The sequence below is a fragment of the Xylaria bambusicola genome (genome assembly GCF_022495145.1).
Source record: "Xylaria bambusicola strain CBS 139988 unplaced genomic scaffold F5B22scaffold_88, whole genome shotgun sequence".
NCBI lineage: Eukaryota > Fungi > Ascomycota > Sordariomycetes > Xylariales > Xylariaceae > Xylaria > Xylaria bambusicola.
Window position 1 is genome coordinate 5,524 of NW_025953641.1, and position 25,019 is coordinate 30,542.

A 25,019-nucleotide genomic window follows, 5' to 3' on the forward strand; every position below is an offset into this window, starting at 1 on the left:
TTGATATCAGGCAATAAAAACCTGTACCTTTGCGGCGTAATGACTAGCATTATCTGGTGATATAGATACCGTATGTTAGACACGTACAAGCTGATCATGCAGTACGCCTTGCGCTTCGGTTGTACAAAAGGCCATTGCAGGCTGTTCACGATGTTCAAAGACATGCAGGCAGTATTGGAAAGCGAGGTTGTACAGACTTCGCTTCATGACACAAGCCAATGAGACCTAGGCGGTCAGGGCTGGCAGGCTAGTTGTATATAGAGTCGAGTCAAGCCACCAACAGCCGAGAAGGAGTTAGTTGGTCGAGGACTCATGTAGCCCTAGTTGATCATTATGTTGTGAGTAGCATCAGGTTCCAAGCCCAGATCTCTGCCCTTTACATAGTCGTTGTGTCGCAATTTGTTAAAACGACTACTTGAGATGAGCCATAATCGCAGGTGCAAAGAGAGACGCGGAATTCCATCGTCAATGCGCCTAGACGCACATCGTCGCCGCCGAGAACGAGTCGTAGCTGGGAATAGTAAGTGGTGCGCGCATCGCCGAGGTTACCGAACTCGCGTTGGAGCGGCTGGACTTTTCGTTTACGAACGCGCATATGAGACTTTATGACTTTGCAGAACTACTACAAATCATGAAGGGCCTACGATTTCTCAACAAGGAGCCATTAGTTGAGAAGTTTGCTTCCCTTGCAGAGCAGAAATTTGACGCTCGAGGCGTCCGAATTCTGTACGGGTGTGCTCTGGCCAAGGGTTCTCAAATGGATCTTAACTTTGGTACCTACTTCAAACAGGGATTGAAGGATTCTAGTTTCCTTGAATAAGAATACCTAGTAGGTGGTTAATTGATACCCTGGGTATTAGATAGCATAGAGTTTAATAGCAATCATTGTTTACCATACTTGAGTTTTTGCTGGTGGTGATAGTAGTAGACCAACATTTCGTTCTTGTAATGGATCGGCATTATATATTTACAAGCGCATGAGCTGTTACCTTGTCTCATAGCAACCCAGTTTTTCATTCCAGTCGTCTTTCCAAGTATATTGCCATATCACAGTACCTGGTTTAAGATCAAATCTACTCTAAAAAAACAGTATATTGCACTGTTGACACTTGGATAATGTTACACGTGTAACCTCTGTGCCGGTTGAAGAATGCAGTTCGCCTTGCACTTCGGCCGTACGAAGGACCATTGCAGGCTGTTCATGACCTTCCAAGACATGCAGGCAATATTGGGCAATATTGGAAAGTGAGGTTATACAGACTTCGCTTCTTGAAACAGACCCTAGAGACCCAGGCGGTCTGGGCTGGCAGATCATTTGTATATAGAGTCATCTCAAGCCACCAACAGCCGAGAAGGAGTTGGTTGGTCAAGGACTAATGCAGCCCTAGTTGATCATTGTAATCAGAATCCTCAGTTCCAAGCCCAGTATCTCTGCCCTTGTTATAGATAATGTTTCGCTCTTCTCAAGAACATTCTTTTAAGGGGTTAATGATCAGCCGAGAAATTAAAAATCTGCTGAAGAGTGACAAGGAAATGTGGAAAAGAGCAAAAGATTTGATATCGACCAACGAGGGAATCGAACCCCTGGTGCCTAACGACGCTGTGAAAGTATATTAACGCTGATGAAAGTATATTGATGCTTCGCTAGGCCGTACCAACTCGGCCATTCGTTATATTTATTCACTATAGACATAATTTGCTATATGTACTTTGATTTTAGTGTTCCAAGGCTCGATTTAGGTTCGGTATAGCCCACAATTCTCATGCATAGCTAGACCTTGTTTAGTGGACGGTTCATAGGGTCATCCGGGGTTCGTAGGCTCGTCGTTTTCCTAGGGGCTCTCCTCTTTCTCTTGAGAAATCCTGTCCGCGACGTTCCGTCTCTGCCAATCTAACTTAGCTCTCCTTTCCATCTCGAGCTTCTCCTCCTTCAATGCGATACAGAATGCGGATCCCGCGCGAATTCTCTCACCCTTCCACAGGAAAACGAACGGGACACCGCTCAGAAGTAGACTAAGGCCTCCTAGCAAACTTAGGGATCCGCTTATACCAAGTTGGTCGAACATGGGTGTGGTGGCGAGAGGAAGTAGGACCGCTAGATAAGATCGGGAGGAACTGGATGCAGCGCTCGCGCTCGCGGCAAATATCTCGTAGGCGTCGGTGAGGTAGTTGAGCATGCCCATGAATATCAGCTGATAGCCCACGCCGAATCCCACGCCCGCTAAAGACGGGACAGCATAATGAACATCCTCCCTCGCCGAGAAACCCAGCCAAAACAGCGAAATTGCGAACAATGGTCCTCCGATAGCTGCTAAGGGGACACGGTTGGATTCCTCTTTCTTTGTCCAAGGGCGATTGCGCTGTTTAGATTTGCGGAGGAAACTGCCCCAAGCGAAGAAAGTCCCGAGGGCTAAGATGACGCCTCCAATGATGGGCAGGAACAGCAAGCCAGTCACGCCGGGTGATAGTCCGTACAGTTGCTGGAATATAATGGGAAAGGCCCCGAAAGAAATGTAGAATATCTAATGAAATCAGGCGTCAGTACGAAAAGGGGAAGTCTATTCAACAGATTAAGCCTTCTTACAGCGTATACAAGAGCCAGGTAGAGACAGGTAGAAGACACGATGGTTTCTGTCAGGATCATACGAACTGGTCTTGTTAGAACCCTGGTCACGACTTGTTTGATGTCTTTATCCTCTAATTCAAAAGCAGCGTATACTTGCGCTGTGGGGTCCGCTTTGCGAATCTTCTGAGCTCGCCGACTCAGAAGAACGGGTGCGTATGTTTCAGGCAGTAGAAAGATCACCGGAACGAGAGTCACGACGGCGTATATTAGAGCAATCCACTGCCCCATTTGTATTAGTAAGATTCATCTCCGATGAGTTTGGGGACATGGAAAGGCACTCGTAACAAGGCTCTCATTTGAGAAGGCGTCTATAGGGCTTCGACGGCCTAAACGGAAACAGTAAATGCTAATATTAACCTACAAAGGACCAGCGCCAACCGATAGTCGTGGAGCAGAATCCCGCTATGATTGGTGCTATGAGAGGCCCCCAAATAGTCGTCTGTATACAACATCAGCAAGGTCGATCCTCCATGGCATCATAACACTCACCGCCATGAAGAATGCCACTGCATCACTTAAGTTAGTAACCGTTGAAATGATATGCGGGAGGCATTTGCGAGCCAAAAAGGGGCTTCAAGATTCTGAATGTCACAAACGATAGAGAGACGGCTCAAAGGTAAGTTACTCACAAGCATTTCCCCTAGTGACAAAATCCTTGCTATAAAAGCCAAATGTTAGAAGCCAGTGTTGATTTGGATGCTAGACAGGTGCTCGGGAATCGATGGCATAAGGAAGCGAGCATTTTGTTAAACCTGAAACATAAAGAGACTGCAAGATACTAACTAGATGTCTGCAAGTTGCCCAGTGACGATAGCGATAGGAGCACTACCAAAGGCTCCGCAGAGAAACCGAAAGACAAGAAAAGCCGGCCAATTAGGGGCGAGGGCGCAGCCTAGAGTCCATATTGTGAATAGAGACAGAGTTATGATGGTAAGATATCGGCGCCCGAAATGCTCACTTAGCGGCCCCCCTATAGCAACTGTAAGCTACTTGGTCGATGGCAAGAAGTTTTCAATCCCGTTCTCGATGCGGGTGCCTTAGGCTTACATAGTAACGGCCCAAAAACGTAGCCTATCAGAAATGTTGAGATGGGCAGGACTTTCTGTGTGTCTGAGGTGATGCCCCATTCCTGAGTCATGTACGGGATTGCCATACTCGGCAAGCTACTCCCCATGGTACTGTTGATGACACCCGCCATAGTCATTATGAAAATAGAGAGCTTGCGCTTCTGGAAGAGGGTAAGTCGATGTCGAAAAAGTAAGGAGAGGGTTGACTATGATCAGTGCATACATTTGACCAGTTATATGGGTTCTCCTTGTCATCTGGTTCCCACGAGATGATTTTCTTTTCGGTTGTGTCATGTATGGAATGGCAAGACCATCCTTTATTCGGCTGGATTCTATTATCTGCTTCCTCGATCCTATAGCGATATTCTGCATCTTGGTTACTTATTATACGGATGATATTTGATGCCTGGCCGCGGGTCCCTTCTCTTTGCATCGAAACTCCATTTGAGGAACGTCGTGATAACCGAGTAGAGACCTCCTCGAGCGACTGAGGTAGATCAAGCGACTCTGAATCTGACATGTTGCTGTATGGAGCAGCTTCGCCCCCGTTACTGACAGGATAAAAGACACAAGAGAATGAATAGCGCTGGTGTAGGACAAGCCGAGTGCTCTCAGCTTCAAGAAGTGGAATAATAGATTCTATGGGTTGCTAATATCAAGCCTTCAGTAGATCAGAAGGGGTGCGTTCTCCAAGCGTTGGAAAGAGGGTGGAATCTCCAAAAGAAAAAAAACACGAATTCTCTACTCTCTTCGAGTCGTCAGAGCCGTCACCATCCCCGCACATAACAACTCGTTCAAATGTCGTGCAAGGGCGGCACAAGCCATAGGCAAACGCCATGGCACCCAATAGCACCTGATCGTTATTGTAGATTGTGTGCATTTTTCAAAGGGCGATTTGTGGGTTTCCGATATCGACGATCGTGGCATCCTATCTCGCATCCCCACTAGGCACGCTGATTTATAAGAAGCACGAACGTGACGTGATAGCTACCTGTGTCGGTCGAAACAGTCGAGCAGCAGCATCCCCAATAGGTATACAGCCGGATGTCATTTACCGGGCCCGGTAATAGCGCGGAGATGGATGGAGCACCATATATTTTTCGGTTGCGGGCTTGGTACAGTTCACGATCACCCCGACCGTTGCCTAAGTAGTACCGGTATAGACGTGCAAGGTAGCCGATACCGGGCAATCAGGCCGATTTTTTATATTAGCCTGGGATTTGGTACTCAATTATATGTGCTGGAACGAAAGATTGATGTTACTGTGCGTGACAAGTCATCAGCACCCCCTGAATGGCTCCTTATGGCGAATCTACTAGGCGCAAATGTAGGTGGTAGGCGCCTGTTCTCTTCGTGTGGAGACGAAATGGCGGTTTGAATACAGTTGCTATCTCGTCCTCACGGAATTATATAGCTCATGGACATCTGAAGCAACGAGAATGTGTAGATGGAATACGATATGCTTGAATAGTGGAGAGGGCCACTACAATCTGCTAACGGCTTAATCGAACCTTGAAAGTGATCCACATCGGAGAGGAGTTCCGGGAGATACACGCATTAGTTTAGTATGGTGTAGGCATTAGGTTAGCGGGTCTGCGAGTTAATCACCGTGTTAGGTTAGGGATGGGACTCGATTCATGGAGCTCTCTCAACCTGATTAGGTTCGTATGCAACGACTTTCCTAGCTAGAACAGCGCCTTGTGTGAGAGAGGCCCGTGTATGTACAGTCTGTATAACGCCAAAGGAAGTGTTGTGGGCTTCATCGATCGGTGAGCAATGAGGCCAATTAGATCAAATCGGGAACGGGATTCGACAAGGGGAGGTCGGGAATTCGATGCCAAGACGAGATACTCATAGATCCTCAACTACCGAGTACGTCTACGGCGCCGCTGCTATGGAAGACCCGGCTGAGGTGGCTCTAAAGCAATGTGTATTGAATAGCAATGTTCGTAGAAAGTCACATTAAAACTGATATCTGCTAGCCGTGATCATAAGCTGGAGCTACTTTCGTTGCAGTAACCTAGGGTCCAAGTCAGAGTCTTGTTGAAGCACTTCGGGGTAAGGTGGTATTTATTCCGGTCCAGCTGACAATATACTCTAGGTATTTTAGCACAGACTCCTGCAATATATGCAGGTCTATCGCGTTGCTCTGTTGAACCAGTGTTGCAACGGTGGCCTGGAAGAATTGTGCTGCCAAGAATACTATCAATTACCCCCAGGGCGTACTGGGATTGATCCATGTCGCGAACAGTCGGAAGAAGCGGATATTCTCTGGGACCATGGCAGATTTGATTATGAAGCTCTCGTAGCCCTTGATAATCGTCTAATTTCTTTCTCCTGGTTTTCGTTCCACTTAGAAAAAACTGGTTCTTCTAGTTGTGTATCATTCTAGCCCCGGGACGGATCACCTCCTCACATCCACAGTCGCTCTCTGATGGTAACGAATAACGATCTTAACGAGCTTTCCTATCTAGATTGTAGATGGAAACGGCAATCCGATATTAGACGCAGCACTTGTCAGTAGTTGTTCTGTGAGGACTTTGTCGACGGCTCGTCTTTCGAGTTGCAACGGAAGGATGACCATATTTCTAAGAGAGTCGGTGAAACCCAATGACTTGTCCACATCATATTGGGGCACACCGTCCGCGGACTATGAATGCGAAGTCGGCGAATACACTTCGAAGTGACTATGTCTCAAAGTATGAATGAGATACCTCCTTTATCTTGGGTTGAAAGTTCGTGGCCAATAGAACTGGCAAGTTGTCTGATTTCACGGATGGCCATTATTGGCGGACCTCCTACTGCAATCATCGGATGGTTCAGTAGAAGATGGAGTGGCACCGGGGCTGGTAGTTGCTTGAAGCTCGAAGAAGCGTAGTGTCGGGGGCGCATTCCGAAATGCTTGCTTCCCTAGCCTTCTTTATTAGCCCTATTATTCGTTTCTTTGATCAATCACGTCATAGGCAGAGCTATCAATTAGCACGAGATTACAAATGGCACTAATGTCTGGGGAAATCCCTCTCTATTCAATATGCAGTTAAAAAATTATAAAATATAGTACGCGAAAGTAGGAGGGGTTGATTCAGCATTGAGCGTCAAATGCCACACCTCTTGCTCGGAACCGACCATCTCCGCAAAATAATCCCTTTATGAGTCCGCATTCACCATTCGTGCTTTGCACCAATCTAAGCCTGGGAAGAGAAGCCAGGGTTGATGAGATCAAAGACACGGTGGCCGATGGCGCTGTAGCCGGGCACGAACTGTTACATTGAGTTAGCATTCCTGCTTTACGCTGAGGTGAAGCCCAGATGAAGTATATATCACTTACAGCAGTTCCGAAGGGCTCGACAATGGTGTTGTAGGTAGCCTCGGGCTTGGTCTCAGCGAGCCAGACCCAGGTAAGGTTGGTACCGTATCCAATGTCATCAGCGGGGAGACCCTTGAGGATAGCGTTGTAATCCTTCTCAGGGATGGCGGGGTTGCGCGAGCCGGGGTTGTCGTAGGCGATGCTGGACAAGATGTTGGCAACGTCCTTGTTCTTGCCAGCAGCAAGACCAGGAGAGCCGTGTAGGGCGATACCGTCGTGGAGCTTCTCAAGACGGTACTCGTCCCACTTCTTGGCATCCTTGTGTCCCTTGACGAACTTGACGGCACCGAGGGCACCATCGATCTCGAAGCGCTTGTCACTGTTGGATCGTAAGATTTAGGCTGTGCTGTGGGCAGGCTGAAATCAAGAGAGCTACTTACGGTGAGATCCAAGGGGAGCCAGGGGTCATATCCCAGCCCAAGTCATGGAGGATAGTGGAAACGGCGTGAAGCTCGACATCGACCGAGTCCTTCAATGTCTGGTTGGCATTGAGAGCGGCAGCACCGAAGAGCCATGTTCGCATGGAGTGCTTGTACAAGAAACCATCGAAATTGCGGATAGTAGCTCGGGCATCGCGGACGATGTCAGTGTCAATAACCTCGACACCGAACATCTTGGTGGTGCGGTAGTGAGGCTTGTGAGGGTGCGCGCAGGCGGCCTCGGCCATGGCGGCGAGAGAAGCGACGATAGCAAGGAACTTCATTATGAATAACGCTGAAATGTACAGGCGAATTAAGAGAAAGTGAATGAGAAACGAAGAAGACTGAAGAGGAAAGTAGAATGCGGTGATGGGTGGTAAAACAACATCATCAAGTCGGCCGGACGAGTGTTTATATACACATTTGAAGCTATATCGTGCCCCTTACCAACTCTCAGCCATGCTGACTGTCTCAAGTCTGAACTCTTGGTAAACCCAAGATGAATGAGTCTAGATTGGACGCCACAAGCCGAATGGCTCCTCCCGCACAACCAACACAGTCTGAAATGGGGTATTTGGAAAATTAGATAGCCCTGACCGTCAGTGGCCTGTCTGATTTGGAAATGGTTGGCGAAAATGCATGATGGGCTGGTATTCGGTAATAGGAACACTACAACGAACTGGCTCTAGTGTAGTGAGCAGGATCAGCCTTGGCGATCTACCACCTGGACACAGCTTGTGCTCTAATTCAAATAGCAGCATAATGGACGAGCCTTGCGGCTTAGGTAAGTCTATTAATATCAATCGCTTCATGGTTCGTGTACCGTCCAACCCCAGCCTCTGCCCAGCCTAGAATGTGACATAGCGGCTTTGCAACCCAATCAGCAGCCAACAATCGACGACAATCACGGCGACGATGGCTATACTTGGGTCACTAAGCTGCATGGTCTTTTGCCGGCAACCATACGTAGTACACTACACAGTACTGCCCAGTTGCTTGGCCGGAGAACACCGCGCAGACCACACCTCTTCCATCAGCATTAGCTCAATTCAACACTATCAGAAATGACTACTGTGTGAGACTCTAAGTGCGTTGCCGTGTATAGACAGTCAGACCACCCAAGATTGTGGTATTCTACGCACAAGGATGATGATACCCCAAGTCCTCGGCATCATCCTTGGTAGCGTCATGTTATATTAGAAGACGCCATGATGAATCGGGTAGGTGTGTAGTTAAATTCCAAACAGAGGGAACCAATCTCTAGACCTTACGATGATGCAATCCCAGTGTGATGACTTGACTTACGAGTTGCTCATGTCCAACTACCGGTTGTATATCACGTTAGGTGCTGTATACCACCTTACCATACGTGGGACATGTGCCTGTCATCTACTACCTACCCCGGACGAGAAGAGCGAACGCGCTAATGTAGTCTAATCTATCGTGCCATTGTGCTGGACCGGCGAAGTCTTTCTCAAATAGAATTAGTATACGAAAGCTCTGTCGTGTCGAATGCACATTCGAACAGTAATGATTATGTTAAGCGAGCCAACATTCGTCTAAATCTATTGTAGATAGAGTCAAGGGATAATTGTAATAACAAACCAACGCCCAACGTCCAACGTCCAACGTCCAACGCGATGGTCTTCAGATGGGCTAGTAGCGCAGAGTGAGGTGCCTATTCGACGGCTCCTCATGCTGTTCTAGAACGATGTCAGTATCCCCGTCGCACTACTTTCCCCGGCCGACCCACGATCATTTGCTTACATACACATATACATACTTAGTATACATGTCCACACCTACCATCTAAGTGCCTGCTAGTTGACAGACTATGCAGCGCGCTATTATAGGTAGTTTGGTTTAGTGTATCGCTTGCCAAATTGGAATCACCAATTTTTCCATTGTTTACATACATCAGGTAACGACGCTTCTTTAGCGGCTTTCATTGCTGTTGATGGCTTGATCTAGATAATAAGGAAAACAGTCATGCTCAAGTACTTTCCGGTGATAGGCTATGTTAACAGCCCAGTCACTGGTGAGTGGCAGCTAAGCCAGGAACACACCTGAAAACGTTGTCTGCCTTTTTGGGATAATAATAAGAGTGGGACACTCTCAAAAAGCGGGATGACATGGGGAATTTCGATCTTGGTACGTCTGAGTAGTAGGGATAATGGAGAGGAATCCCCATCAATGCACACGTGCTGTATACACTAAGTACAACCTGCTTGGCCTCTGCTTGGGTGACGGAAGATACCGTCTCTCTTCCATCAGGCGTCTAATCGAGTTTCAGCGTAGTGTACATAGCAAAGTAATGGTGCTCCTAATCACATGCCGTAGGCACCCTAGCATCATGTCAACGTGGGCCGGCAGGGCTCAAATCGAGAGACCATCCTCATGAAACCTTGGCGTTCAGCCAACAGGGGCAAAGGGAAAAGGAGAAATCGGATAGCCGGAGTCATCATGACTTTGGGCTACATGTCGTACTACCGACTATTACTTTTTTGCGCATAGGTATCATCAGGTCTCCCTAACGAACTCAATGAGCTTCACTTTTAACCAAATATGACAAATACACATGCTATGCGTAAAGTAGTGAATAGTATCTAGTTCTCATGTCATGCCAGCTATTACTAGTTTCTAGCGACGCCTACCTACACCGCCAATGCTGATGCCAATACCATTAGCAATTTCTCTACGAGACATGGCGTCGCCAACTACAACTTGGCAAGGCGGCTCTCGACTCATCTATTTCGTGAGACCAACCTAGTCTCCTGCCATGGTGCCGTAAGGCCCTCGTTAGCCTTCAATCCCGTTAAGCTAATTATGCTCTAAATGACTCAGCTTTTTCTTAGCCAGTTCTTGGAAACGGGGAGCTAAATATGAGGTCGTCTTGGTAAGGGTCTTGGTAAGGTGGATTATACGAAAGTATGAGTTAGGGTCCTCGCCGACGGGAAGGATACCTTAGCAGATTAGCAGGGTGAGTGAGCGACGACTCGGCACAAGCCGCCACAGCGCTAATTTCTCCACTGTACAACTGAAAAATACTGCTGACATTAGCTGTGCTCTTCTAATATGCTGGCTCTCTTGGCTGTCAGATCTGACCATTGTCATCCTCCGCTTCTTCCTTGAGGCTGAAGGAAGGGGAAATTCACGTTAGAGCAATGACCGAATCAATATACTGATATTTGTATCAGAGATAACACGCCTTGAATACAACTCTTCACGGTTATTGAAGAGATAGTTCACAATAGCGGCTCCCCTCCACGCAGATTTGTATACCCATATATTCTATTATTAACCTGACAGCGACAATTGCACTACGCTAAGTAAGTAGACTTTCACCAACGGTAACCCCCGTACCCCAGCTTAGCTGGGTCAGACTAGGTAACTTGGTAGTGCGTACCACTTATTACTGGATACGCCGACCTAGTAGTGTACTACCGGCGGTGTTCCAGCTCGTTCCAGCAGCTGAGAAAAGCCAAGCAGTTGGGATGACCAGAATAGCATTACCAAGATCGCCGGCGACGGGTAGTTCCAGCATTGACAATTTCATGGCAGCACCCTAATTTCTTCGTGTTTCTATGAATAACTTTTGCCCAGAAATAAAGTCTTCGATATTGTCATGATGCTTCCAAAATGAGATGAGACGGACAACAACTCACTTTCTACACAATGAGAACTCAGCGAGAAGGTCAACACTCTCTACAAGTTAGTCCAGTTCTCCAAACAGGCAATCCCGACAATACCAAGCCTAGCGATCGACGCTCAAACACTTTTCGCATCATTGAGTGGGAGCTAAACTAGGAGCTCAAACGAGCCGTTATGCAGTAGAAATCACCCGTTGCTGAAAGCCTCCCTTATACGAATCTCCTGAGAGACGGCGAATTTCTAGCCAAGAAATCCAACAATTTCGCATCATGTCGTGGCAACAATCCCTTGTCACAACGGGATTCTCGGAACTACATTACACGTCTCTCCTAGACGTCAACGCCAATGCTCGTGAGAGTGGCAACAAAGTCGTCTAGCAGGTATGACAGATTCCATGCCAATCCGGCAATCTCCGCAAGGCAGGAAGATTACGCGTTGCGAAAGGAATTTCAGTGCCTCGGTCGCTTGGTACAATGAGCAATATCCTTTTCCTTGAAGAGATATTCAGTACTGGGTCAAGAAGATAGGTAGGCAGGTAGATAAATGAAGAGTTGATGACCGCGACTCTTCGAAACGACACTACACCTAACAGTCCGCAAATTTCAACGGCTACTGTTACACGCATCTATGGCTGAACATGCAAATCGCTACGCGCGCATGCCTTGCGAAAGATCCTTTATAAGACATAGCAAAAACAATGATGAGGTTATACAGATCCCGCTAGCATGAGACATGTACTCAGACTTTGAGGGCTAGCAAAGACCGTACCAATCTTATGTGGCGTCAGCCAAACAAGGCCAAGAAGGAATTGGATAGTCAAGGGTGTTTGAGGATCTAGCAGCCTATTGCACTGCGAATAGCTTCAACGCTGTTACCAGTCCTCGTTATAGCTACCTGTAGTAGTATGGCAACATAAGTGGCGTTAAGAGGAAGAAGATTGCTTGAATTAGCATACAAAGACAGTCAACTCCGGTATGGGTTATTCCCCTGAGAGCCTCGGGTAGGGCTAGGCTTAAGTATCTAGATAACTATGCACTTGTCTTGTTGTAGATTCTTGAAAAAAACGAAGCTATACAAACCCATGACACCGCAACCGTGACCAATTCTCACGCCTACCCCATTCGTGATGCCGCCCCCGTAGATTCCGGTATGGAAGCTTAGTGTCTTCCGGTCCCCGAAGCCTCGGTAAAAATCAACTTCTTTACTTTACGTTTTTGACCCCAAGATTCCGCACCAGCCAAACGGGCCGCCCGGCCGCCCGCTCGCCCACTCAAACTTCTTCGGCGTCGCGCCCGGACCGATGATATTACTCCCGTAGACTGTGCGCCGGCGTCCGTATCTGCGGAACCATAGTGATTGATGCCTACCGTTATCCATACACGCGTTCCCCTCGTCTACCCACCTTTAGCACTAGGTTAAGAGCGTTTTCCCCATTTCGATCAAAAAGCTCTTTTCATCAATCACACAGAAATTTCCTTCGTCGTTCGTAGTCGTCGCTGGGTTTACTTACTTACATCTTGCATCTGCATCTCGTGACGTCAGTCGTTACGCCGTCTTAAAGCATTTCATCTATCTACCTAGGTACCTACTTTCACCATTTCCTCCCGGAACAATTATCGACCACACATAGAACAAACTCCTGGATAGTAGATATATATCATCACAATTTCGTCCAAACAACGCGATTCTCATCCTACATTATTACCCTTATCCCACCAATTCTGGTATGACCAAGAAGGCAGGAGAATCTCCTCCGCTAACCCGACTCTATATTAGCGTTGCGCCCGGCCCCGAACCAATCCCTGTCCCGATTATCTACCATCATCCGAGCAAGGATAACACATGCATCCGGTCGGTCCAATTGTCCAGCCTACGCTACTGTGGACTGCCGTGCGCTATCTATGCTACTTACCGCCCTCTAATCACGGGTCATAGATTAGGTAGATAGATGGGTTACGGCGAAGTACAGTACGCGAATTGGGAAAAAAATCTTCGCAGAAAAGATGCCGGGTGCGTTAGCCGAGATGGCGCAAGAACATGATGTCTTGTGTGAGACAAAGCAAAGCCATCTATCTACCTATCTATCTATCTATCTCACGTTCTTCGTACATACACACATACATACATACATACAATACGCACGCGCATTCGGGGTTGTATATATGTTACGTACAAGACAGTAACCGTAATACTTACTACCCACCTAATATTTCCCCTTACCTACACTACAGCACCCTAGATAGTTCAATTCCGGTTCCGCACAAAGCATGTCTTCCGTCCCCGACGCGGCCATAATCCCGTGTCCCGAGGCCCAACGAAATGACGCCAAGATGCTAGCAGACCAGGACGACGACGACGACGACAACATCCGCGTCGGCATCGTCGCTTCCGCCCTGGCCCCGCGCGACGTCCCCGAGACCTCGCGCCGCGAGATCTGGTCCTGGTACGCCTTCTACGTGGGCGCGAACGGGCTGGCGCTCTTCAACTTCGGCCCGACGGCCTTCCAGAACCTACTCGCGCAGGCGGCGCCGTCGGACACGGGGCTGCTCCGGTTCGCGGGGCGCGAGCGCAACGTGAACAGCATCGTGCTGTTGACCAACGGCATCAGCTTCGCGATCCAGGCGGCGCTGTTCATCGTCATCGGGTCGTACGCCGACTTCGGCTCCGGACGGCGCTGGGTGCTCGTCTTCTGGTCCGTCGTCGCCTTCGGCGTCGGCTTCGCCTGGCTCGGCGTCCATGTCCCTGAGCGCTGGCGTGCGGGCGTCGCGCTGTATATCCTGGGCCTCATCTGCTACCAGCTCACGCTGACGTACTGGACCGCTGCCTTCCCGTCGTTGGCGCGGAACACGCCCCGGCTGAAGGAGGCTGCGCGCGCGTATGCCGAAGGCGAGCTCAGCCAGGCCGACTACGATCGCCAGGATGAGATGGAGCGGAGCAGGCTTAGCAATGTGGCCTTTTGCATACAGAGTTTGGGCGAGTACGTAAAATTCCGTGGATTTCTTTTGTATTTGTTGGGCTCATCATAGCGGGAGTTCTTTTCTGGCAATACTACGTACGCAGGTACAAGCCCTGGGGATGCCGCCCCTACTCTGGTGCCAGATAGCCACCCGTGGGCACGTAGAATTTCTAACATGTGAACCCTTTTTCACAGGGTCATCATCCTCGCCGTTATAGTCGGCATCTTATTCGCCGTGAACGTGAACGCGAGTGTCGAGGCGAACAACTGGGGTCTGAGCGTCCTCATCGCCTTCGCGACCGCTGTTTGGCTCGTGCTGTCGATACCGTGGTTTCTGCTCGAGAAGAAGCGTCCCGGGTTGAAGATACCGCCTGGCAAGAATATTCTTAGCGTCGGCTTCTGGCAGCTCAAGGAAGCTTTGACCAAGATATGGCACCTCAAGCAGAGTCTAATCTATCTTGTCGGCTATTTCCTGCTCGGTGACTCGCTGAACACGACCGTCACCGTCATCGCGACGCTGCAGGTTAGTTCCCTCTCCTGAAGTTGAGCTGAAACCCTCTTCCTATCTAGCAACTACTAACTCCATACGCTAGAACGAAGTCGTATCCTACGACACATTAACACTAACATACCTCCTAATCGTAGGCATCGTAGCGCAAGGCACCGGGATCGGTGTCTACTGGTGGTTACAAAAACGCTACAACATCAGCGCGAAGACAATGTTCAATGTCGTCATGGTGGGCATCATACTGCTCGACGGATGGGGCATGATCGGGAACTGGACCAACGCCTTTGGCTTCCATCACGTATGGGAGATCTGGGTGTACCAGGCCTTTTACGGCCTCTTCGTGTGTCAATGGTACTCGTATTCGCAGATCATCATCTCCTCCGTGACGCCCAGGGGCCACGAGTTCCTGTTTTTCTCGCTGTTTACCATCGTCGGCAAGACGTCGTCGTTCATCGGCCCGTTCGTGAGTAGTGCCATCATCGATGCGTCTCCGGGTCACAGCAATAATAGCGCGCCGTTCTATTTCTTGTTCGCACTCACTTTGGTTAGTGCGATTGGTCTCTGGCTTTTCTTAGACTTGGATAAGAGCGCTAGGGAACAGGAGGCCTTTCTAGCACAAGAGAAAGCAAGGATAGGAGCAATGGATAGTGAATGACGACGTCACTATTAATCAGTCTTTTAGGGCCCTTTATCAGTCTCCGTAGAAGAAATATGCTTTCCCAGACGATATAATTCGTCTTAGAAATCCGTTGCCGCGCGATATAAAGTTGACCTTCAAATTATGTAGCTATACACATACTATTCTAGCTAATCATTTGAGGGCTACAAAGTATAAGCAATTCATCAGCAGTTATATAGTAGAACTTTAGTTATGAACATATAGCGTTGAGGCTAACAAGGACTAATTGGTGGGTTGAGCCTCGTCCCACTTGAGTTTCGTGTATCTGTCTTGTAGCTGCTTTTCTAATTCATTATCGTCTCTAAGATAATGAGCAATAGTTAGCGCGTGGGAGATCCAGGCTTTGCTCAAGTCGTCTTCATGGGCACCATATAAGTCAACACCATGATTGAAAGCCGTAACGGTAATCCATTCTAGTTCGAGAGGTGGGAACTCCTTATTCATCTACGCACAATGTCAACTGATTAGATGTACACCTTTCTTTCCCACTCAAGAGCTTACGTTTGCTAGTTCTTTGGCCATATTGGAGATCTCGCCCATTAGATTCAAAGGAATATGGTGTTCCATTGGGAGGGTGGCTTTGAGCAGACACCGCATATACTTAGCTAGCTTTTCATAGCCAAAGTGCTCTAGCTTCCAGGTCTGATCGATAATCTCACGCATCGTCTGATACAAGACTAGTAAAGTAGGTCTGAGTGTTAAGCTTTGAAGAAATAAGAAGGAGAGAAAACTCATACCCTGGTTTGGAACAAGTTGGCATCTTAAGATGCAGTCTGCCATTGCTTGGTAAGTCAAGGGATTTCGTCCCGGTTGAGCTGTAAGGACAATGCCTTTCAAGTCATCCTATGACTGAAGACAAGTAGCGGCTTCAAACTCGAAGACCAAGAGCGTTGAAAGCTTCGTTTGAAGATCTTCTCGTGAAGCTTGATCTAGGGCATCCGATCTTGATTCTAATTCTTCGCGAAAGTGCAGTATGTGGCGGCGCATATTTAGGTAGTCTTGTAGCCGTTGCTCAGTGTTATCCTCAGAACGGGCTAACGCGAGGAGCATTGTAGCTATCATGAAATCGCAGAACATGCCGCGCAATGAAATATCAGCCGCCATTTGAGACGAGATGTCTGACGGATAGCTCGATATAATTGAGAGGCAACATTCTAAGATGACAATGACATAACGCGCTTCCCATGTCAATGCATTTTCCAGTCCAAGATTGTAAGCATTTTTGCTGAACCAGTTCAACTCGTCGATGGTAAATAGTTTTTCGCTCTTAATATCTCGACGCTCTGTTTCTATCGCCTGGGCAGCTATTGAAGTGGTTAAATTTGTAAGAGTGAGCATGACAGGTCAACGGCTTACCGGCCTTGAAAATATTACAGATATCTGTGGCCAATGTAACGGTATCGGTATCAACTTTTTGCTCTTCATTGAGAACTGATATTTCGAGGCGTATGAGCGTTCGTAATAGTGCTGGGAGGTGAATAGCGTTTGAAGAACGGAGTTGGTCCTTGTCAACAATGAGCTGCAGTGCTTTGATTGTAGTAATCCTATCTTGTGCTTGTTGAGCTTCCAAACAACATGCATACAAGTAGTTAGGATCCGAAGAAGATACTGCGCTGATCTGTTCTAGACATCTCAATGCACTGTCGACATCCTCTTGTCTCAAGGCGATCTTGAAGGCCAGATAAGCTGTCATCGGCTCTTTTAATGTGGCATCATTCATTGACTGTAGAATTTCTTCAGCGGCGGATAGGTCATTTTGCTGAACGGCACAGAGTAACATCTTCCTGGGATTTTGTCGGCATTCGGCCACGGACACATCGAGAATGGAGATAACTAACCTGGCCATTTTGCCCGCATTTGACGGGCCAGACTGCTCAAAAACCGGATGCAGACCTACTCGACACCATTTTGCGGCCGGGCCAAATCTTTCTAGGCTAAACTCGGCATCTGCCTTTTTCCAAATTAACTGCTTGAAAGTTAGCTTGATAGTAATCTGGTGTGGATATCTGAAGGCGACAAACTGTTTGAATTCCAGCTGCGGTATTGGCTGACAGCGGATTACCTGTGCTAGGAAGAATCCGATCTAATACTGTTTCGAGAGCTTGAATTGATTCAGGTGAGTCATCCCGAGTTGCCATATGGGTGCGTAGAACAATAGCTTTGTCAATCCATTGCTCCCGCTTACAGGTAAGTATATACGTTACCAAGAACTTATCAAGAACAGAGATTGCGGTTACGTTGTCCTTCTCATCAAGTTTTCGTATATGGTGCATAATCAGCTTGAAAGATGATTCGGAGATGTCAGCAGCTTTCATCATTCGGTGCAGAATACTAGCGTATGCCTTGCTGTCGAAAGTTTCGGCTGGAGAACGGAGCAGAACCTCAGTTCGAAAGAGGAGGACGACGAGCTTGTCACCCAACCCATCTTCAAGGTATGCGATATGGTTCTCAGCGCGGTTTATGTAATCTGGGGACCCGACATCTAAATAGGCTTGGATCAGTGCTTGTGAGATTGCAAGTTTCAATTCAATGGCATCCCGGGACAACTGGCTCATTTCTTGGGAATTGATGAGTTCCAGAGCCCTCTCCAACCATTTGGCCGCTAGAACGGAGTTTTTCTTCAGATTCAAATCCCTCCCTATTTCAAAAAGAGCGTCTGCAAGTTGCTCAGCTGATGCAGTATCGACTTTTGTCATTATGCCTGCGACGCTGGCATACAGATGCTCGGCCACGTCCATCCGGTCCTCCTTCCAGGCCTGAAACAAATTAGTGAAAGTGTGGAACAGTGTATTGAATTGGAACTTGCCAGCACAATACGGAGCGTGCTGTATTCGGCCTCGAACTGGCTGCATGTACGTGGCTCTTCCGATGGCGAGCCCTGCATACGCTGCAGCAGTCCGTTATATTCGACGGCTTTCTGCAGTGTCCAGAGAGCATATTCAAGTTCATTGCTGGCTATGCAGCGTGAGCAGCCTTACCCTGGTTTCGCGATGGGACTGTTTGCCACATACCAATGCACGATCGGCTAGTCTTTATAGCAAGTCGCTCTAGATGGGTGATGGTTTTGGTGCAGTTGTCGCCGTCTCGTTGCGCTAGGTCTAGCATCGACAAGGAGAGCACTCGGACCAGGGTCAGGAATTTGGGTCTTTGAGGTGGTGTATTGTCATCCCCACGGCGCAATTCCTGCGTGCACCAATTCCATAGCTTGAGGCTGGCTGTTTTTAGTTGAGTATGTTGCTCGGCGTGTAGGGATCGAGGGCTGTGAGTCTTGAGAGATTGTATTCGGTCTTCTGCCCCCTTGTTCAGATCAACAAGCGTTGAATCGGTGACTTTGTCGAGACACAGGCTACGAAGCCGACTGGAGAATTCTAGGAAGATCAGCATGAGCACTTTCGAGAATTTCGAAGGAGGCGGGCGCACTTACGGATAACATCCTCGACGAACTGACCTTTCTTGGTCGTAGATGTAGCATTGGAGCGATCCATCATAGCGTGCCTATCTTGAAGTAGCTAGCCGTACCCCTATTTTCGTATTTCAGATAGCTTCTATTAGTGACAAAAGAGGTGGCGTCATTCGAGTCGGTTGGCCGCGGTTTTGCGGATTTGATTATTCTACTTCAACAACACACTATGGACAAGGTGCGTGGTTTAATTGCAGGTTGCCTCTGACGGCAGGGAAACAGCCAATCGTATCTAGGTAACCTTTGTATATTCGACAACTCCATCACACAGGGAAAGTTATAGCGAAGCCAAGCCGTTACGATGCCTACATATGTGCCTAGGTAATATTTCCTGTCTAGTGTCCAGGCAGGCAGGCACGTTCATGCGAGCATCTGCCTGCCGGATTTGCCAGTGGGTGCCGAGACGTGAGGAAAGCGCTCGCTCTACATACCTACCTACCTACCTACCTACCTATGTATTGCAGCTGCAAATGTGTAGACTGGCGCCTTCTTCATAGGCTCAGCGTGGCGCTACTCCTTCCTCAAGTACCTACCTACAGAGTACATACACTGAAGCCCCTGTCTCAAGATAGCTCCTGCAGCTAAAGAATCCGAACTGGCGTCCTATTGCCTGGATTGCTTCGTTACCCAAGGGCAGATGCACGCCTCAGGTTGAGTGCTGTGGCCTCATATTCACGCACCTTCCCATTCCATTTGAGTAACACAAATCGGTGCCTCTGAGGATATTTCTATTACATGTTTCCGAGGTTGTATGTAGGTCCCGAATCAGAGCCTCTTAGCAGATTGTTGTTGTGGTCTCTGTACTCTCTGTACCTAGGTATGCTTCCATGGGTACTGTAGGCACTATCTAAAGGGAACGAACGAGGCATGAACGAGCAGCTAGCTACACTACGCGCGACTGATTTCTCCTGCTACCTCAAGGTAGTTGATCATGAGTGTTTAGTATTTAGATATGCGAAGAATAGATAGACATCATGCCGTGGTTGATTGATATCGTTGGAATTCTTTAACATTAAATGTTTCGACAAATGCTAATTCCGACATCCATCAAATCATATGCTGGACTTAGCTCCACCACCTCTTAAAATCCCAATAGCTCTCCCCAACCCTCTTTTCGTGCGCACAGATGTCGCTACACCATGCAATCGTCTAGACAATAAACATTGAGTCATCTCACCCTTGGGGTGGATCGTGTGGTAGAAAGTTGCCTACAATAAGGCTGGGTCTGTTCGCGTTGTCATCCTTCGTTAGCTATTATCCACGCCCGACACGCTTCGCACTTTATACTCACATCTTATGGTCATCTCTGCGTATCATAAATGAGAAGCAACAATTGACAGTGGGGTCGTTAGAGCGGTCGTCGGGGTTCTTCAGCGCGCACGCCGTCAGGAGCGTATCGTGTGCTGGGTCAAAGGCGATGGTACCGAACTCCTCCCAGTACCGGACGAGCGACTCTTCCGTCATGACTTCGTGTATAGATAATTTGCCCTTGATATGACCTCGTCAGCCACATCGGGAATGGCATATGCATGTATGCCCAACTTACGTCTCGTAACCGCTCCACAGGCACATGAATGAGCTCCGCCATCTCCTTGTTGCCTCTAAATATCTCTCCGGATCTCCTCCAGCAGCACGCGGGGACAGCCATCGATGCAAAGACACGGTCGTATTCCATAAGCGATCTTTCAAACCACATCTCGACGTAAACAAGCTCCATATCCGTAAGTCCTTGCATCTTCTCGCGAAATTTCGGACGGAAGCGGTCCAGTTGCCGTAAAATCTTCTGTTTCGACGCCGGTGCAATATGGCCATCCATGTAACTGGAAAGCCGTGCATATCCCTTGATGTAGTTGAAGGGTTTGAGTAGGCCCGCATCGTACTTGGCCTTCAGTACTCGTTGCATACGTGCTTCCGGCGTGTCATTCCCAGACGGATCTGCAGCTTGAAGATAGAATTCCCGTGTCTTGTCTGGCGGCGCGGCGCTTCTCGGTCTGGGAATCGCATTTCGCTCCGAATTTGGAGGAAGCATGGATCCCGCCTCCATCGCACTAGGTGGTAGGGGGTTACCTAGAAAGCCTACCATGTCCACCTGGCCAGACTGCGACTGGTTCCTGTATATACTCTGCTCGTCCGTCAAAGTCCCATTTTCATCCAGCAAACTCGTGTTCAGGAAGTCGTTGAGCAGGTTGAACTCATGAGTGACTTCTTGGGGAAGCATATACTGGGGGTTGAAGTGATGCATGTCGTGGAATTGATTTTGTGCCGTTAGCCATGCATCAGAGAAACCGGCCACTGCGAGGTCAGCCTACGATATAGATGCTCGTGAAGGGGGTTCATGGGACTAACATTGGTTCATATTGTTGCTGCTAGACGTACCGGAGGCCTGCCCACCTGAGACCGGGCTCGGTGACACAAGCTGGAGAGGGTTGCCTTGGCCAAGCGGGCCAAAACCTGGCTTGGTCCCCTGAGACGGCCTGCTGGAATCGAACGAAGGCGGTACCATCGCATTGGTACCTCGATCTATCGAATTCCGCGACAACTCAGTCTGGCCGTCTGATTCGTCACGTGCAGCTGCATGATTAGAGGTCTTGGGCTTCTTTGCATCCGGATCCCTGGGTTCATCATGGCAGAGGTGGCCAATGTTGCGCTTAATGCATCTCGTACATGGTCTGTCCTATTCAAGGGGGTCGATCCCTAGTCAATCTCGGTACATGCACCCAGGAGTAACAGCTCCCAGCCATTGACGTAACACATCGAGGAACTGATCTTACATACGAGATCACACGTCATATGCTATGGACATGGAGAAGCGGTGGTCAGCGAATATCACTCCAAACAACGACAACCAAAAAAAAATAAAAAGAAAGGGTTTCAACGAGTACGAGACGAGTAGTTCAAGGCGCGTCAGGCGCGGTTCACACATTACAAACAGGGACCCTAGGAGCAGGACATGGGATCACGAGGCGAACAAGCGACAGCACCACCCCTCACACAGGGCGCAGAAGACTCGTAGACGTGGAACCAATAGATACAAGGTGGTTGATGTGTGGTGAACAGAGTTTGCTGGGTGAGGACTTACAGATCGGCGGCAGTATACGCAGGCTGTAGGAACGCGCGACCAAAATTAGCCCTAGTCCATGCGGCGGCAGCGAGGAGAAAACAGCACGGGTAGACATGATGACGGTGGCGGCGACCGGGGGTATTTTTTTTATTTTTATTATTTTTTTTTGCAAGAGAGAACGTCAGGGGGGATGAATGGGAGAATTTTGGCAGTATCGCACAACAGCAAGCGTACCATGATTCACCTTGCGCCTCTTCCTAGGGCTCTTATTGGTATCGGTGGGCGTATTGGCGGCGCTTGGAGTATTGTCCTTGGACTTGGCGTCGCTGTCGGCCCTCTTGTCCTTGGCATGCGTACCATTGCTGTCCATGGTGAATAGCAGTAGGCGACGGACAGACGGGCGTCCTGCTCGAGGGGTGATTCGAAGGTCGGGTTTGCACTGGGCTGTTAGGCTCTCATTGGACCGCTAGGTAGTGCAAAGAGGCGTGCAGTTGGGTGGGCGTTCGAGGGTCGCAGTGGTGCGCAGTGGGTGTTGGACGGCTGTGTGCAGGGCCAAGCAGCAGGTTTGGTCAACTGTATTCCGAGCAATGGTCGCCGAGACTGGAGGAGCAGAGAGAGAGAAAAAAGAAAGCCTAGAATAATAGAAAAACCGTGTCCCTGGGGGTGCGTGTGAGAGGTGCGCGTGCGTGCTCGTGATGGGACGGGGACGACGGGGCCCAGCAGCATCTCCCGGCAGAGGGAGAAGGGTGCAACTCTGGGTGCAGTGACAGTGTCGGCGATGGAATGGTACACCATGCACGTATTATGGAGGTACAGTAACCGCAAATTAATTAATTGACGGGCACCTTACCTTAGGGCCCAGGTAGATAGGATAAGATAGGTGCCTAAGTGTGAATTGATAGATAATTCTCAATTATACAACAGAAGTTCCTAGGCGTCTGGCTGTCTGTCTGTCTGTCTTGTCTTCTGGTGCCTCCCTCTCTCTCTCCATCAGCCGAGCGAGCGAGCGAGCAAATGAACTACCTACATGAAAGCATGTAGGTACAGTACAGTACAGTAAGTAAGTGAGTAAGTAGGTGAGTAAGTAGATAAGGTACGCGTTGACGTTGACGTTGACGTTGACGTTGACGTGGGTATTTGGAGGCGGACTGCGGACTGGCAGATTGCGCGAGCCGTGGTAGAGATGGTTGGCGATCACGGCAAAAAAGGCGGACAATTAGAGAAAAAAACGAGGATGATGAAATGCAAGAAAGATTGGAAAATTGGAGTAAGCTTTGGGTATACATGAAAAATGCAAGTGAGAGGTAGAATAGAGTAACCCGAGTAGAAGGAGTCTAAGCATCTAGGCAAAGAAACAGACTAAAAAGAGCGGGCGAATCTTGAAATCTACGGATACCTGAAGGGTACCTTAATTCTTGGAAATAACGTACCAAGGACACCCAAGGGCACCCAAGGACACCCAAGACATAACAGCGACGATTTAGCATGGAACAGGCAAAGATCTAGCCTCCCTCCTGATCAAGTGGAAGTTTCCATGAAGGCCTTCCCATGTTCATACATAGTAGGTAGTTAATAATGTTAGGCACATGCATGCCGACAGGCATAGGTAGTTACATTACGTCGGTACTTACACCTACCTACCTACATAGTACATGTATGTAGTTATTGGAGGGTCGGCCGTGTAGCCGTAGCTGAGTACCTGCCAGACACCTGCCTTTGTAAGCAAGGTATGTACTTGGGCGAGGAGTTGTCTTTTGAGGCATTCGGCATTGTCATGTGTAAGTACCTATCTACCTACACATATATATATATCTGTACCTACAGAGTACCTATGATAGCTGTAAAGGGTCAGTAGACTTCCACTGACCAGACACTGACCTAACTAACATCTTGGCCCTTTGGGTGTGTCTGTCTTAGTGCATGAACGGGCAGCAACACGGGGAGCCCTAGCGCGCATCACTTGCCCAAATAAATCGTCCCCTAGATAATCTACGGCCTAGTGTATCCCGTGTTAGCAGAATTAAATCGGGTTATCGGAAGAGGAGTAGTGGCCTTGGTGGAAAACTTTGCTCCAGTTTATTCTGCTCTACGACTTGCTCTTGTGATGGCGTCTGTGATGGCTCTGTGATGGCCTCGCGGGGTTGGATGGGCTTGGGTTGGGGGAGGGAGAAGTACCTGCCTAAGTACATACCTAACCAACCCCCCATCCCAGCAAACTCGATATCGGTACACCTGAGCCGAGGGGGAATTCTTCGACGGCTTCATTTCGACATCGACGAACCAACGGGCGTGCCAGCTGTGGGGTCGTTTCGATTATACCATGAGCTAGGCGAGCTAGGCAAGCTGGCTGGGCACTTGGACGAGAAAACCTGGACCTTGAAGAATCAATGCGCTGTCGTTGGAGGGCTGTACGTAAACGCTGCCGTTAGTCTCATTCGTCAGCCTCAGCTTGCTAACCGTATTAAGCTCGCTTCCGGTCGAGCGACGGCGACGACGGAAACCTGCTCACCTCGCCCTTCTCCCTTCTCTCGACTGCTTACCGGCGATACAGGAGGTGTAGGTGGTATCTGCCAATGCCTCATCTCTTCCACCTCGCGCGATGCAAGGCCCTTTTGCTCTTTTGCGACGCCATGTCTCGTGATGCCAAGCGGTCCTGGATATTGCTCGAACGAGCCAAGGCTCTTTGCCATGTGGCTTTGTTATATAAAAACCGCTTGGCTCACATTCATATGCAGGGCCATTGCACCCACCTCCCCGTTCTAGATGGATGTGGTTCACGCGTGCCGTGTATACGATCAACAAATATGCATACCTGATAGATGAAAACCGCGACGAGCCAAGCTTCGCTGCCAAGTCTTGCTCCTCATTGTCGGGTCTGGCCGAAGGCATTTGCGTCTTGCGTCGTCAAAACATCAACAACATATCAAATCCATCCCAAGAAGCCGGGAGCTATACTCAGCGGATGCATTGGAATACGAAATCCCATGCTTCTTGATGCTATTTAGAACCCGCCCTATCACCAAATCAGTGTACAACAAGGCTTACAGGTTACGAAGGCTAGTGTGACACACCCACAGCCCTACAGATACCCGAGAGACTAGCGCAGGAGACCGTTTCTTCCGCAGCATGCCCGCTACGTCTCGGAGACATCCTCGGTCGTATTCTGCTGTTGTGCTTTAGCCATGTTGCAAGAAGAAGTGCATCTTTGTGCTGCTCACGTGGTGT

The 25,019-nt window shown here is 48.8% G+C and overlaps 4 protein-coding genes across 4 annotated transcripts; 1 reads left to right on the plus strand and 3 right to left on the minus strand.

Annotated features, from left to right (window-relative positions):
• Nucleotides 1-1,617: 1,617 nt before the first annotated feature.
• F5B22DRAFT_562360 (major facilitator superfamily transporter) lies at nt 1,618-4,493 on the minus strand. The gene is made up of 8 exons (XM_047973064.1): nt 3,917-4,493; nt 3,674-3,854; nt 3,410-3,596; nt 3,256-3,284; nt 3,116-3,132; nt 2,988-3,065; nt 2,585-2,845; nt 1,618-2,522 (listed from the first exon to the last, which is right to left on the minus strand). Exons 1-8 carry the CDS (start codon nt 4,211-4,213, stop codon nt 1,833-1,835), a joined length of 1,740 nt encoding a protein of 579 aa, XP_047825034.1. The 5' UTR covers nt 4,214-4,493; the 3' UTR covers nt 1,618-1,832.
• A 2,205-nt stretch (nt 4,494-6,698) lies between these two features.
• Nucleotides 6,699-8,505, minus strand: F5B22DRAFT_630315 (uncharacterized protein). The gene is made up of 3 exons (XM_047976541.1): nt 7,441-8,505; nt 7,022-7,379; nt 6,699-6,953 (listed from the first exon to the last, which is right to left on the minus strand). Exons 1-3 carry the CDS (start codon nt 7,761-7,763, stop codon nt 6,879-6,881), a joined length of 756 nt encoding a protein of 251 aa, XP_047825035.1. The 5' UTR covers nt 7,764-8,505; the 3' UTR covers nt 6,699-6,878.
• A 4,955-nt stretch (nt 8,506-13,460) lies between these two features.
• On the plus strand, nt 13,461-15,249 carry F5B22DRAFT_640354 (autophagy-related protein 22-like protein; the record flags this gene model as incomplete). Its single annotated transcript, XM_047977834.1, has 3 exons — nt 13,461-14,107; nt 14,282-14,609; nt 14,680-15,249. The coding sequence occupies 3 exons, from the start codon at nt 13,461-13,463 to the stop codon at nt 15,247-15,249; spliced, it is 1,545 nt and encodes a 514-aa protein (XP_047825036.1).
• A 246-nt stretch (nt 15,250-15,495) lies between these two features.
• Nucleotides 15,496-22,164, minus strand: F5B22DRAFT_640355 (meiosis protein SPO22/ZIP4 like-domain-containing protein; the record flags this gene model as incomplete). The annotated part of the gene is made up of 14 exons (XM_047977835.1): nt 15,496-15,717; nt 15,775-15,950; nt 16,011-16,116; nt 16,156-16,577; nt 16,630-16,942; nt 17,511-18,029; nt 18,080-18,228; nt 18,285-18,631; nt 20,025-20,221; nt 20,280-21,025; nt 21,110-21,326; nt 21,509-21,526; nt 21,813-21,835; nt 22,029-22,164. 14 exons carry the CDS (start codon nt 22,162-22,164, stop codon nt 15,496-15,498), a joined length of 3,591 nt encoding a protein of 1,196 aa, XP_047825037.1.
• Between the last annotated feature and the right edge of the window lie 2,855 nt (nt 22,165-25,019).

Coding starts and splice junctions, on each gene's coding strand:
- F5B22DRAFT_630315 (XM_047976541.1), bottom strand. CDS start 7,763: ATGAAGTTCCTTGCTATCGTCGCTTCTCTCGCCGCCATGGCCGAGGCC. Junction 7,380..7,440: donor GGCTCCCCTTGGATCTCACC/GTAAGTAGCTCT, acceptor ACGATCCAACAG/TGACAAGCGCTTCGAGATCG. Junction 6,954..7,021: donor TCGAGCCCTTCGGAACTGCT/GTAAGTGATATA, acceptor TCAATGTAACAG/TTCGTGCCCGGCTACAGCGC.
- F5B22DRAFT_562360 (XM_047973064.1), bottom strand. CDS start 4,213: ATGTCAGATTCAGAGTCGCTTGATCTACCTCAGTCGCTCGAGGAGGTC. Junction 3,285..3,409: donor GGGCAACTTGCAGACATCTA/GTTAGTATCTTG, acceptor TGGCTTTTATAG/CAAGGATTTTGTCACTAGGG. Junction 2,523..2,584: donor ACCTGGCTCTTGTATACGCT/GTAAGAAGGCTT, acceptor TGATTTCATTAG/ATATTCTACATTTCTTTCGG.